Raw genomic sequence first — 12,186 nt, 5'->3', positions numbered from 1 at the left:
GTGTTTTATATTTATTTTAAAGCGTTTATTTATTTTTCAAAATTTTGCGATGAGTTTACGTCAGATCAAGAAAAAATGGTTTGGGTCATTTTGATATTTTTTTTATGAAAAACTATGTGAATATTTTTTTCGACATTAAGTTTCTACTAATTTGTGATGGCCGATAAATGGGTATTTATTTGAAATAAACTTTATAAAAAAGAAAGTAGTCCCCATTTTAAAATCTAAAATATTGGATAAAACAGAAAAAAAAAATGAAACGAAATTTTTAGCAACATGATAGGTAAGTGTAGACAGAAAAATGATTAAAAAAATTTTTTTTTTATAGAAATCTTAAAACTATCGGAAAATATCGGACAAGCTATTTTTTGGCTCAGTTGTTTAACAATTTAATCAACTCCAAATTAAATTATTGTGTGTAAATAAATATATAGGTAATTATTATTATTTTCTCCGAAATCATAAGTTTTACTTAAATAAAAATATTTTGTACAAAATTCGAAAATTTTCATGCCAGATTGAAAAATATAATTTACGGGAATTTTTTAAAATAAGAGATTAGACACCGCCAAAAATGGCCGAAAAATCAAGTTGTTATTGTTTTTTAAAACGAAATTACATTTATTAAAATCCATTATTTCTGAGTAACTTTTTTTTTCCAGAAAGATAAAACCCTGAATTTTATCATATAGAAAACAAAATCATGTAAATCTTTTTCTACTATTTTTAATTAAATTTTAAATGTTAAATTTTCCCAAAAAGTTAACAATTGACATTTTTTGTCTTGCACAAAAAATGTACATAAATATTTAAAAAAAAAAAAAGAGGAGGTTTTTGAAATAATTAATTTATTTATTTGTTGTCTAAGATTTAGGGTGCTTTTCTATGAGAATATGCAAAAATATAATAATATAAGTACCTGGATTTCAAATAATTCCACTTATTCATATAGGCAACCGGTTACTTCACGTCGATCTAGACAATGTTTATGTTTGTGCTTAATAAAAAGCAAACTATGGAAAACCAAACAGGCCAAAAAAAAAACCTTATTTTTCAGTGAGGAAAATTTCAATGTATTATTAACGCTGAAGCTGGCCAGTATCAGATGGGTGACCATTTGTATGAGTTTGGTTTTAATGTGTATGTGTGTGGGGGCCAGGCTTGTGAGAAAATAAAAATAAAAATAAAAAAAGGAGATTGCTTACTTGGTGGCGCCGGCCTCGAGGGCGGAATTCTAATCTGAGTGGTTGAGAGAACGAGTCTCTTATAGACTTGGAGGAGTAGGGGGAGGCACTATTCTTCTGTTATAAAAGAATTGTGTCTCTGACTAGCGCCAGTTCTGTTAACGACTTACTGGTGAACGGTTGGCACAAATTAGTTACTCGCTGCTCGCCGTACTACAAAACTTGTTACTCGACCCAGTAGGGGGGGTCGCTTAGGGCATCCTTTGCAACCCCTCGGAGCTTACGCTATCACCGGGTAATCTACTTTACCCTCTAAATAGTTTTTTTTTCCACATCTTGCAAAGGATTTGCTGCTTACTCTTTCGTCGGTTAACTACTGTCATGAACGTCACGAAAGAGCAGCTCCTACGCAGAAGGGAGTCATTGACTCAGAAGATTCAGGGACGACTGAAGATGTGTCGTGATGGAGTTAGGCCATCGGCGTACTCATTCTTAAGGACGGAGATTCAACAATTCATTGTCGAGTTAGAGACTTGTATCACACAGCTGGAGTTAGGCTCCTTTGATGAGAGTACACCTGCCGAGATTGAGGGTGCTTGGCTGCCTCAACTAAAGGATTATTATGAAGACTTGGGCGATTTGGATCAAGCATACCGACAGCCAGAGCCCAGCCCTTACTCAGAATCTGCCTTTGAGTTCTCAAGGGCTTCTGCAACTACCGGGAGAGGTTCTTCCTTCATTGTTAAACCCCCACGTATACAGATCACAGGGCCTACATTTAGCGGACAGGAAATGGAGTCCGACCGCATGAGTTTCAGAAACTTCTTGACTAGGTTTGAGAACTGCGTGATCGGCATGGCCAATGATGCCGAGAGGTTGAACTTCTTGAAGTGTTCACTCTCAGACAGAGCCTTGAGGCTGGTAAATCCCCTGAGTTGCACTGACACCAATTACCAGCAAGCCATGGCTATACTGAAGAGGGAGTATCTGGACCTGGATGAAATCATTGACCAAATATTCCAGGATATTCTGGACTATGTACCAAAGAAAGGTGGAGCCCTTTTTGAGCTGGGGGACTTCGTTTCCAGGACGGCATCGCTGTTGGAAGAGCTGGGGAATTCCTTTTCGTGTGACTTTTCTGTGGACGATTCTGGCGGAGCCAGACTGATGGCTAAGATTCTGTTTAGGAAATTTCCTCTCGAACTGAAAGGTGAGATAATAGCGCTAACAAATAGACGGGTGCCACCTTTGTCCTCCATATTGAGACTAACTGGAGAAGCAATAAAGAGATTGCAGATTAAGGGCGGTGTCTCCACTGCAGTTACATCAACAGTAAGACAGAATACGTCTCAAAAGTTTGGTAGGGGGAACGCTATTACTCCTTCTTTTCATGTGGATGTGAACAATGCAACTTCAACCGGGTATTCCCGCACGTTGCTACCCATTCTCTCAGTTACATTCTCTTGTGGACCAAAGACAGTGTCAGTGAATTGCCTACTGGACACGGGTAGCGGGCGGACATATCTGGCGGCAGATGTACTGAGAACTTTGTGCCCAATCGAAACCCTTGGTGTCAATTGTCAGCTGAGATTGTCTACCTTTCTAGGTGAGTGTCAGCGTGGGTTCACAGAGGTAGTCCTGGGAGTTGACTTGGGTTCTGGAAGGACAGTGACATCTCCTGTCTTGGTAGCCGATGGTATGGACTTGTCGGTTCGAGTGGCCAACCTGGAATCTCTATTGCGTGTCTTTCAGGATGCAAAATATGCTTTGGCCGGCCAGTTTGAGACCGGAAAGGATTTAATACCGATCAAGGGAATAATTGGGTTAGACCTGATTGAACACCTGGACTCATTAAAGCTGATCCCGTGTTTGAATGGATGGGCCTTTGCAACCCCGCCTGGATTGGTCCCGTTTGGAGCAGTGGACTCTTTTTTCTTGGAAGATAAGCCCCTCTCTGAGGTTACTCACCTCTCGTTTAATTCGGTAATGGAACATACCCCCCAGGTCGATTCATCACATTTATGTTTTGTCCTTGAAACACAATCAACATACCTGGATCCCATGGCGGAGTGCTTTCCTGACAGTATGGTACAAAGAGGACTAGAACAAATGTTTACGTTGGAATCTCTGGGGCTTCCCAGTCAGGAGGACTTTTCTGATTACGATAAAGTTCAGATGAAGCGATTTGAGGAAACGGTAGAGCTTCGGGATGGAAGCTATTATGTGGAGCTCCCCTGGCATCACGATAGATTAGCCAGAGTCCCCTCTAATCATGCAACTTCCTTGCATGTTTTAGACCGGGTAGCAGCAAACTTGACTAAAAGAAAAATATATGATGAATATTTGGAGGTGTTTCGTCAGCAACAGGAGGACGGTATAATTGAAGAGATTTTTGTCTCCCCTCAGGAGTTCGACAAATATGTGTGGATACCACATAGACCAGTTTTCAAGTCGGACCCTACGGCAACTACCAGGATAAGACCAGTGTTCAACTGTAGTTTGAAGACAGGAGATGGATTATCGCTGAACGAAGCAGCATATTCTGGCGTTAACTTAACAGGGGACATCTTAAAGTTGTTGCTGGCCTTTAGAGCCAACAATTATGTGCTACTAGCAGACATTCGCCGAGCCTTCCTAATGATTCGGCTTAAGCTGGAGGCGGATAGGAACCGGTTTTGCTTTTTTCTTAAACAAGGAAATTGTTTGCGCTGCTTCCGCTATACCACCTTGATATTCGGGTTTACTTCCAGCCCATTTGTGTTGGGGTGCATCTTAAAATTACATGCGGCAAAATACCCTCAAGATGCTTGCCGCAGAATGATGGAGGACCGGTTTTATGTGGATAACCTTGTGGCATCCGTGGCAGACGCGAGTGAGCTTACTACATTGTATTCCCTTGTTAGAGAGCGTTTGCTGGAAGGGGGCTTTATTATCCAGTCATGCAACTCAAACAGTCAGGCGCTCCGCAATAGGATGAAGGAGGATGGTACTCTAAGTATCCATGAAGAGGAGTGGGAGAGAGTACTGGGCTACCGATACTCCCCACATTCGGAGGAGTTGTATGTCGCTCCGGTAAAGTGCAATCCTGACGTGACAACTAAGAGAGGTGTTCTTTCAGAGTCAGCTAAGGTCTTCGATCCGTTGTCCCTATGTCTCCCGGTTACTATCCGCAGTAGAGTGCTAATCAGGTCCATGTAGAAGAATGGTGCAGGTTGGGATGATCCACTCCAGCCAGCGATCTTGAGCGATTGGAGAGAGCTAGCCAGGGACCTTTCAGGGTTGAGTGATTTCCGTTTTTTGCGCAAGGCGCTTATGGCAGGGCTACCTGGAGATATGTACCTGTTTTGCGACGCGTCCAAGGAAGCATATGGGTTTGCCGTGTATATCGTACAAAATGGTCGGTCATCCTTATTATTTGCGAAAGCTAAGGTGGCACCTATGAAGGACAAGACTTTGCCTGTGTTGGAACTAATGGCCGTTTTCCTCGCCTTCAAGTGTCTCCCCACAATCCTGGACAATTGTGAAGGATTTGTTCCCGAGAATTTGTGTATAGCCACGGATGCACAGGTGGTCTTGTCCTGGATTTTATCTCAAAACATGGCTAGCAAAAATGTTTTTGCAAAAAATAGACTTAAAGACATTCTGCAGATGAAAGTGGAGTTGGAGTCTCGCTATGGCTTGAAGACTCTCTTCAGATATGTTGATAGTACACTCAACCCGGCGGATTTGTTAACAAGAGGATTAACATTGAGAAAGTTCCAATCCAAGATGGAATTTTGGTGTTCAGGCCCTTCCTGGCTATGCGAAGGAATATCTCAATGGCCAGGACAGGATATGCCCTGTTTGAGTGAGATATGCCAGCGAATGACCCGCAGTTCAGCAAATTGTTCCTTGATCCATGATCAAGAGTACACTTCGGCCATACCTTTTCAGAGGTTTTCCTCATTCTCTGGTTTACTGACTGTTACTGCCTTGGTGTTTAAGTTCCTAGCCATCCGATTTAATCGACAATGGGACTACAATTCTAAGGCAGCGATCTACCTTATGAAGACAGTGCAACGGCAAGAATTTCCCGTGGAAGTGGAGTACCTAAAGGAGCCGAGTGGTAAACCCATGTCAGTTAGGGTTCGTGCTCTGGATCTTTTTCTGGACCCTGACGGTTTGATTCGATCTCGGGGAAGAATCAACCAATCTTCCCACTTTGGTTATGAAGTTAAAAACCCCATTCTGATAGGGAAACATCATCCTGTTACCAGACTCATCATTTTAGATTGTCATGAAAGGTGTTGCCACCTTGGAACTGGGTCAACTCTAGCGGAGTTGAGGCGAAGCGGTTATTGGGTCCCGCAGGGTCGACAAGCTGTGAATAAGGTACTGGCTGTTTGTGCCAGATGTAAACGTTATAATTCAACGCCAGTGACGCCGAATGCTGCTGCTGCCCTGCCGTCGCACCGTACCGATTTCAGAGTCCCCTATCAACACACTGGGATTGATTTTACTGGCCATCTTTGGGTGAGTGACGGGAAACGAGATACGAAAATGTACTTGCTCCTGTTCACTTGTTTGAATATCAGAGCAATACACATTGAAGTAGTTCCCAACATGAGCGTACCCTCTTTCTTCCAGGCACTGGTTCGATTTACTAACCGATATGGTGTTCCCGAAACCCTTTATAGTGACAACGCGAAAACGTTTATAGGAAGTGGAAAGATTTTCGATCGTCTCTCTCTTTTTACGGACTATCAAAGAAAATATGGTCCTTGTAAGTTAAAACTTAAAACCATTCCCTTGTTCTCTCCTTGGTATGGAGGAACATGGGAGCGATGTATCAAGACCATGAAGAATTGCCTATTTAAGATTCTTGGCAGGGGTAGATTGGATTACTTTACCCTTCTGACAGTGTTATCGGATATTCAGAGGTCTGTTAATAACCGGCCTCTTACTTACCAGGTGTCAGCCGACAAAAATGCTACTCCAATTACCCCTAATATGTTCCTTAAGCCCAATCAGAGCCCCGGGCTATTGATACGACTGGATAGAGAGGATAGAACAACCTTGTTGCCTCCCAGCAGGGAGAGGCTAATTCAAACCTTGGAACTTAGGGACCAATGTCTGACAGATTTCCACAAACTATGGTATGAGGAGTACCTGCTAGAGCTGGGAAGGAAGATTCCTGGTCGATCCCGACTCAGTACAAGAACCCGCCTCCAGAAGGATGATGTTGTGCTGATTAAGAGTCCTTTGAAACCCAGACCGTTTTGGGTCTTAGGAACTATTACTGAACTGATTCCAGGCAATGATGGTGTCGTTAGAGCAGCACGTGTACAAAAAGGGGAGGGCTTGGAGGAAGTACATTCCCTGAAACATCTGTACCCCTTAGAGCTTTCTAGGACTCCTGAAGGACCTCCTGTTGCGGAGGGAGGGGAGACGTTGGATTCACCCCCTAGTGTTGAAGAGCAGGTCTGGTTGTGTCCCCTGTGCAGCTCTCCGCAGCAGAATCAGAATATGATCGGGTGTGACTCGTGCGACGATTGGTACCATTTCCGATGTGTCGGTATCGACTCAGAACCTCCCAACAGGCAAAAGTGGTATTGCCCAGAATGTGCGCCCCTTAAAAAACGACGGGGTAGACCTAGCCTGCTGCCTGCTTGATTGATATCTGGACTGATCGACTACTGCTATATTGTACTAACAGTTGTTTTTTGATTAAGTATTTTGGTGGTCTGTCATTTTTATGTAACTTTTTCTTTTTCTTTTCTCTCTTCTACCTTTTGTTTTTTTTTCTCGTTTTTGTCGGGAGTGTGTGAGAAAATAAAAATAAAAATAAAAAAAGGAGATTGCTTGCTTGGTGGTGCCGGCCTCGAGGGCGGAATTCTAATCTGAGTGGTTGAGAGAACGAGTCTCTTATAGACTTGGAGGAGTAGGGGGAGGCACTATTCTTCTGTTATAAAAGAATTGTGTCTCTGACTAGCGCCAGTTCTGTTAACGACTTACTGGTGAACGGTTGGCACAAATTAGTTACTCGCTGCTCGCCGTACTACAAAACTTGTTACTCGACCCAGTAGGGGGGGTCGCTTAGGGCATCCTTTGCAACCCCTCGGAGCTTACGCTATCACCGGGTAATCTACTTTACCCTCTAAATAGTTTTTTTTTCCACAGGCTCCCCAAAATGGGGGGGGGGCAATTTAAAGCAGAATAAAAACAATCATTTCAGCGCGTTTGGTCCACCATAGTCGAAAGGCGGCAAACGTTTTCAAACGGGATCGAAAAAATAATGATATTTTTAACACAAAGGGCACAATATTTATCGATTTTTTTTTTTGTATCGATTCTTCAAAGCATGCCCTGTTTAATAATGGTCATGAATTATTCGGCTCGCTAAAAAGAATTGTTAATTTATTTATTAAAGATTTTAAAATGGCTTTTTTTGTATGAATATTAATTATTTTTCCTTAACTTAAATTAATTACTTTACTTAACATATTCACCGAATTTCACACTTCAAAACTCAAAAGCGGGATAATTAAACACAATCGGAGTTCTGATATTCAGACGTCAAAATAAGGTATGCAAACAATTTTTTTTTTTAATCTATAATCCTGTCCCTTACAACAACACAATATGTTTTGTTCAGATTCAGATGATTATTTTAAGCATATTTGGAACCCCCTCAAAACAAGGGGGGTGGTTGTAAGAAAAAAATATATATATAAATATTATTTATGAAAAATAAGTACACTGTTATAAAGTTCATTCTTCTCTTAATAATCGCTGAAAATTTCGTATTGATCGGATAATTACCTGATTTTTGGTAGATTTTTAAAAAGACGGTCCGTCAAAAAGTACTTACCTGACCCCCCCCCCCCCCAGTTTTGGTGGTGCCTATAAGCGATTCATACTTTATTTACGTAAGTCATAAAGCATGGTGAAATCGATATATATATATTTTTTTGGGGGGGGGGGTTGCAAAAAAAAAAAAAATACAAAATTTAATGTTTCAGATTATTTTAAAAGTTATTGGATTTAAAATTTTTTAAAGTGTATAAAGAAAGAAAAAAGTAATAACTTACCTTTCATTTCTGGAATTCAATACGAAAAAAATAAATCGGGATGCATTCGTTTTTCTTTTGTGTTCAAAATAGAAAAGTTGTTTTGTTTGTTAGGATTTCTTTAGTAAATTGATACAAATTTTGTTTTGTGTGTCCAATTCATTAAGAAATAAAATATATAAAAATATTTTTAAAAAATCAAAATCAAAAGATGAAAAACATGATTTAAACGTGAAATTATTTTAAAAGGAAATCAACTGCTAACGAACAATGAATTTAGGTCATGGTAACACGGTGTAATCATTATTTCGTCCCTCGTGTAAAAATATTCCATGTCTGTGTGTCATGTTTCGCGTAATAATCAGTCTGGCGAGATAAAAGCAGATTTTACTTGTCATCACTGTCACCCTCCAAGGCATTTACTCCGTCGTTGAAATGGTAAGTAGCTAATTTCCAATAGCTCAGGCGTCCTTATTTGGTAATTGCACGCGACTAAATTTGATTGAAATCTTCACTCAAAATGTCACCTTTAAAATATTAAACTTCCAAAATGAATAATCGAAATGTTTTCTTATTGAGTCAAATTGTAAACAATAAGATATAAGAGCAGGTAGTTGACTCTTTTGTTTTGGTTCTGTTGGTGTTAACTTGTAAACACTCAAGCATTTATTCAATACTAGCAAGGCCACCTGGAGTAGCTCGGAATCGTATAAGATAATGAAATAAAAAATTGTACATACCTGCTATTCTTAGGATAGAGGAGGTTTTTATGTCTATGTGTCATTTGCCATCTATACCAAGAGAATATTTTACCTACCTGTTTCCTTATTAAGGCAAATTATAAACAATAAGATATAAGAGCAGGTAGCTGACTCTTTTGGTTTTGGTTCTGTTGTTGGTGTGGGGAATCCCTGATTGTAGATGGATCCTCTTTATCAGAAGGCTGTGGAGTGTCTGACAGATTATTGTGATAGATGCGTCTTCGATTACTAGAAGGTCGTCGTCTGAAGATCGTACAACTTAATGAAAACGATCAATGATAAGGGCATGTTTTATGAGGATATTTAATACATTAAAATGAAGCACGCCAAAAACAGTTTATATATTTGTAGCCCCCCCCCAATGAACTATACTCTCTGGCGGATCGATCAATGCTTCCCTGTAAGTTCTTCGGCCATAGACTGGCCAATCGACAGGCAGGGCGCATTGATCCTACTGTCCCCCAAAAGAGTGCAGGCAGGGGACATCCAACAGTCAGCACAGAGCCGGGAGCAAAGACACACCTTCCTCTCCTCCTCACCCAGCACCGACAGTCCGACTTGGACCTGACTCAATAACTTCGAGCTCCACCACTATTATCCCGTTGAATAAATACTTGCAAATGTTTAATGTTAAAAGGAGTTTGTCGTTTTTATCGAGGGTTCTAAAAGATAAATAATTAGCTGGGGTAAAACTACCCCACTAAAAATGGTGACCCGACGGAACGCTCCTCGTTAAAAAAAACAAAAAAAACTGCTTAAACAAAAAAGAATATTTTTTAAAGAGAACGTACAAACTTCCTTCCAAACATTTGCAAAAACAAAAAGAAATTACAGAGAGCACTCAAAACAAACAAAAACTACAGACTGAAAGAAGAAATAATATTTCATTTATATATATATATATATATATATATAATTCTTCAAACGGATTCGTACAAAAAGAAACAGAATTTTTTTTTACCAACCAAAGAAAAAGAAAAAACGGACAATTCTTTGCATGTTAAAAAAATCCCACGTGGCCCCTCCCGCACCTCTGAAACGCACATACACGTCAAAAGTATCGGCGTCAAAGTGCCTGCGGCTTACAAACGAGGGAAACTAAAAAAAAAAAGGGCCTGATATTCTCCATAGAGAATATTTAAAAAAAAAAAAAGACATTTCAAAAAGAAAACACTTTAAGAACCGTTAATTAACGTTCCCGTAGGATATTCTTTCTTTAAGAATAACTCTATTTAACCTCATAATTTTCGCAAAGAAAGAAGCCTATTTCAAAAAAAAAAAACAAAAAAAAAAACCCCGAAATAATCTTCCAAAAATCAAGTACTTATCACCGAAAACCAAACATCCCCGCCGGACACATTCATACAGTTCAAACACCACGTGTCATATATAGACTTAAAAACGTTTTAAACGGATATTCTTACCCGGCCAGTAAAAGAAAAAAAAACAACGTGAGTACTTGCTTCATATAAAACACACACACACACACACACACACACACACACATAGTTTTTCTCTTTTACCAGAAATATATAAAAAAAAGAAAAAGCATAGTCTATCAATTTATTTTATTGTTTAAGAAAAAATATATATATATTTTTCTCCTATTACGTACAGTTCGATACCTTTTCTAAATACCCCCCGCCACACGTGCTTCGGCTTAAATGTTCCTTTTCCTATTAGAATAGATTTTTTTTGGTCCTCCCAGAAGGGACCCATAAAAGTATATTTCTTCATTTTTTTTATTTTTTATTTTTTATTTTTAGTACTTCCAATATTTCTCGTGTTTCTTTGGCATTATCCTTCAAGTCGGATAACTGAATTTTTTTTGGTCTGTTCCTTTTTTTTGTTAGTTAAACATGTCCACCGTATTGCCTGCCTTTGCTGGCGATGTGCGAGTTTGGTTTGCCCAATTGGAATCGCATTTTTTTGGCAAACAACGTATCGGAGCAGACAAAGCTGCACATATTATTCAGTGCATTCACCGCATTGTTGACGCCAGTTATCAAGGATTTGATAACTGACACCCCCATTAATTCTACCTATGAAAGCATAAAGCGGGAGGTGCTGCTCCGAACGTCAGTCTCAGCAGAGAGGCGTTTCCAAACGTTGGTCCATGACGAACTTTTAGGGGATCGTATGCCAACAGAGTTACTCCGTAGAATGAGAGAACTGGCAGAATATGTCCCGGCCGACAGTGCCCTTATAAAGCAGCTCTTCATTTCGAGGCTGCCGTCTCAAGTAAAGGCAATTTTGGCACCTATGGTTGAGAAGCAATCTGTAGATACCATAGCAGCATCGGCGGATAGGGTGATGGAATTCTCTAGGGGACCTACCACCGCTGCGATCCCTCAGCCACAGGCTGAAGTTTTTAGACATGCTGCTGCGACTGGGAATGCAAGCCGAGACGCCACGTCTTTGGCTATACTTGACGCTATTGAGCGTCTCACCAAAGAGGTGAAAAAATTAAACGCAACTAGATAACCATCGCCCAGACTCTGCTACCGAGGTCGCTCACCATCTCCCCATCGCCGCCGCCAGTCTAACACGCCAGGGCTATGCTTTTACCATAGCCGCTTTGGAGTAGAGGCACAGAGGTGCACAATGCCCTGTTCGTTTTCGAACCAGGAAAACTAAGGTCTGGGGACTTGAGCACGGCAAGCTCTCCACCGGGTATGCACACAAACCGTGCCTATTTTATTATAGACTCGCTATCCCAGGCATGTTGCTTGGTTGATACGGGAGCCGCTTGCAGCATATGGCCACTAAAACTCCTCGGTAAAACACCACCAGTATCGCCAATCACACTGCAAGCGATAAATCACTCGGCAATCCCCACATATAGTCAAATTTCTCGTTCTCTAAACTTGGAATTATGGAGAGATTTTTACGTACGTCTTCATGGTGGCCGACTTACCATACCCCATACTAGGCGTGGACTTTCTGCACCACTTTAACCTATTAGTGGACATGCGTAGACGTCGGCTGATAGACACTAATACGGAACTTTCCGTCTCTGGGGTAAAAACAAACACCCTCGCTATCAGCCTGGTATTCTTCATTGCTGCGTCTGATGACCCATACCAGACATTACTGCAAGCGTACCCGGAATTGACCAATTTAAATTTTGTGGTCAGCAAACCCACTCACTCAACAAAGCACCATATTGAGACCACAGGTGCACCTGTGTTC

General features: G+C 40.7%; 1 protein-coding gene across 1 annotated transcript; it reads left to right on the top strand.

The window, feature by feature from the left end:
* Window positions 1-10,884: 10,884 nt before the first annotated feature.
* Window positions 10,885-11,478, top strand: LOC145240321 (uncharacterized). Its single transcript, XM_080103902.1, has one exon. It carries the CDS (start codon window positions 10,885-10,887, stop codon window positions 11,476-11,478), a length of 594 nt encoding a protein of 197 aa, XP_079960028.1.
* The last annotated feature ends 708 nt before the right edge of the window (window positions 11,479-12,186 follow it).

Source organism: Euprymna scolopes, chromosome 19, assembly GCF_053919585.1.
Source record: "Euprymna scolopes isolate OS-2025 chromosome 19, ASM5391958v1, whole genome shotgun sequence".
In the NCBI taxonomy this organism is placed as follows: domain Eukaryota; kingdom Metazoa; phylum Mollusca; class Cephalopoda; order Sepiida; family Sepiolidae; genus Euprymna; species Euprymna scolopes.
This window is presented reverse-complemented; position numbering and strand designations above follow the sequence as displayed.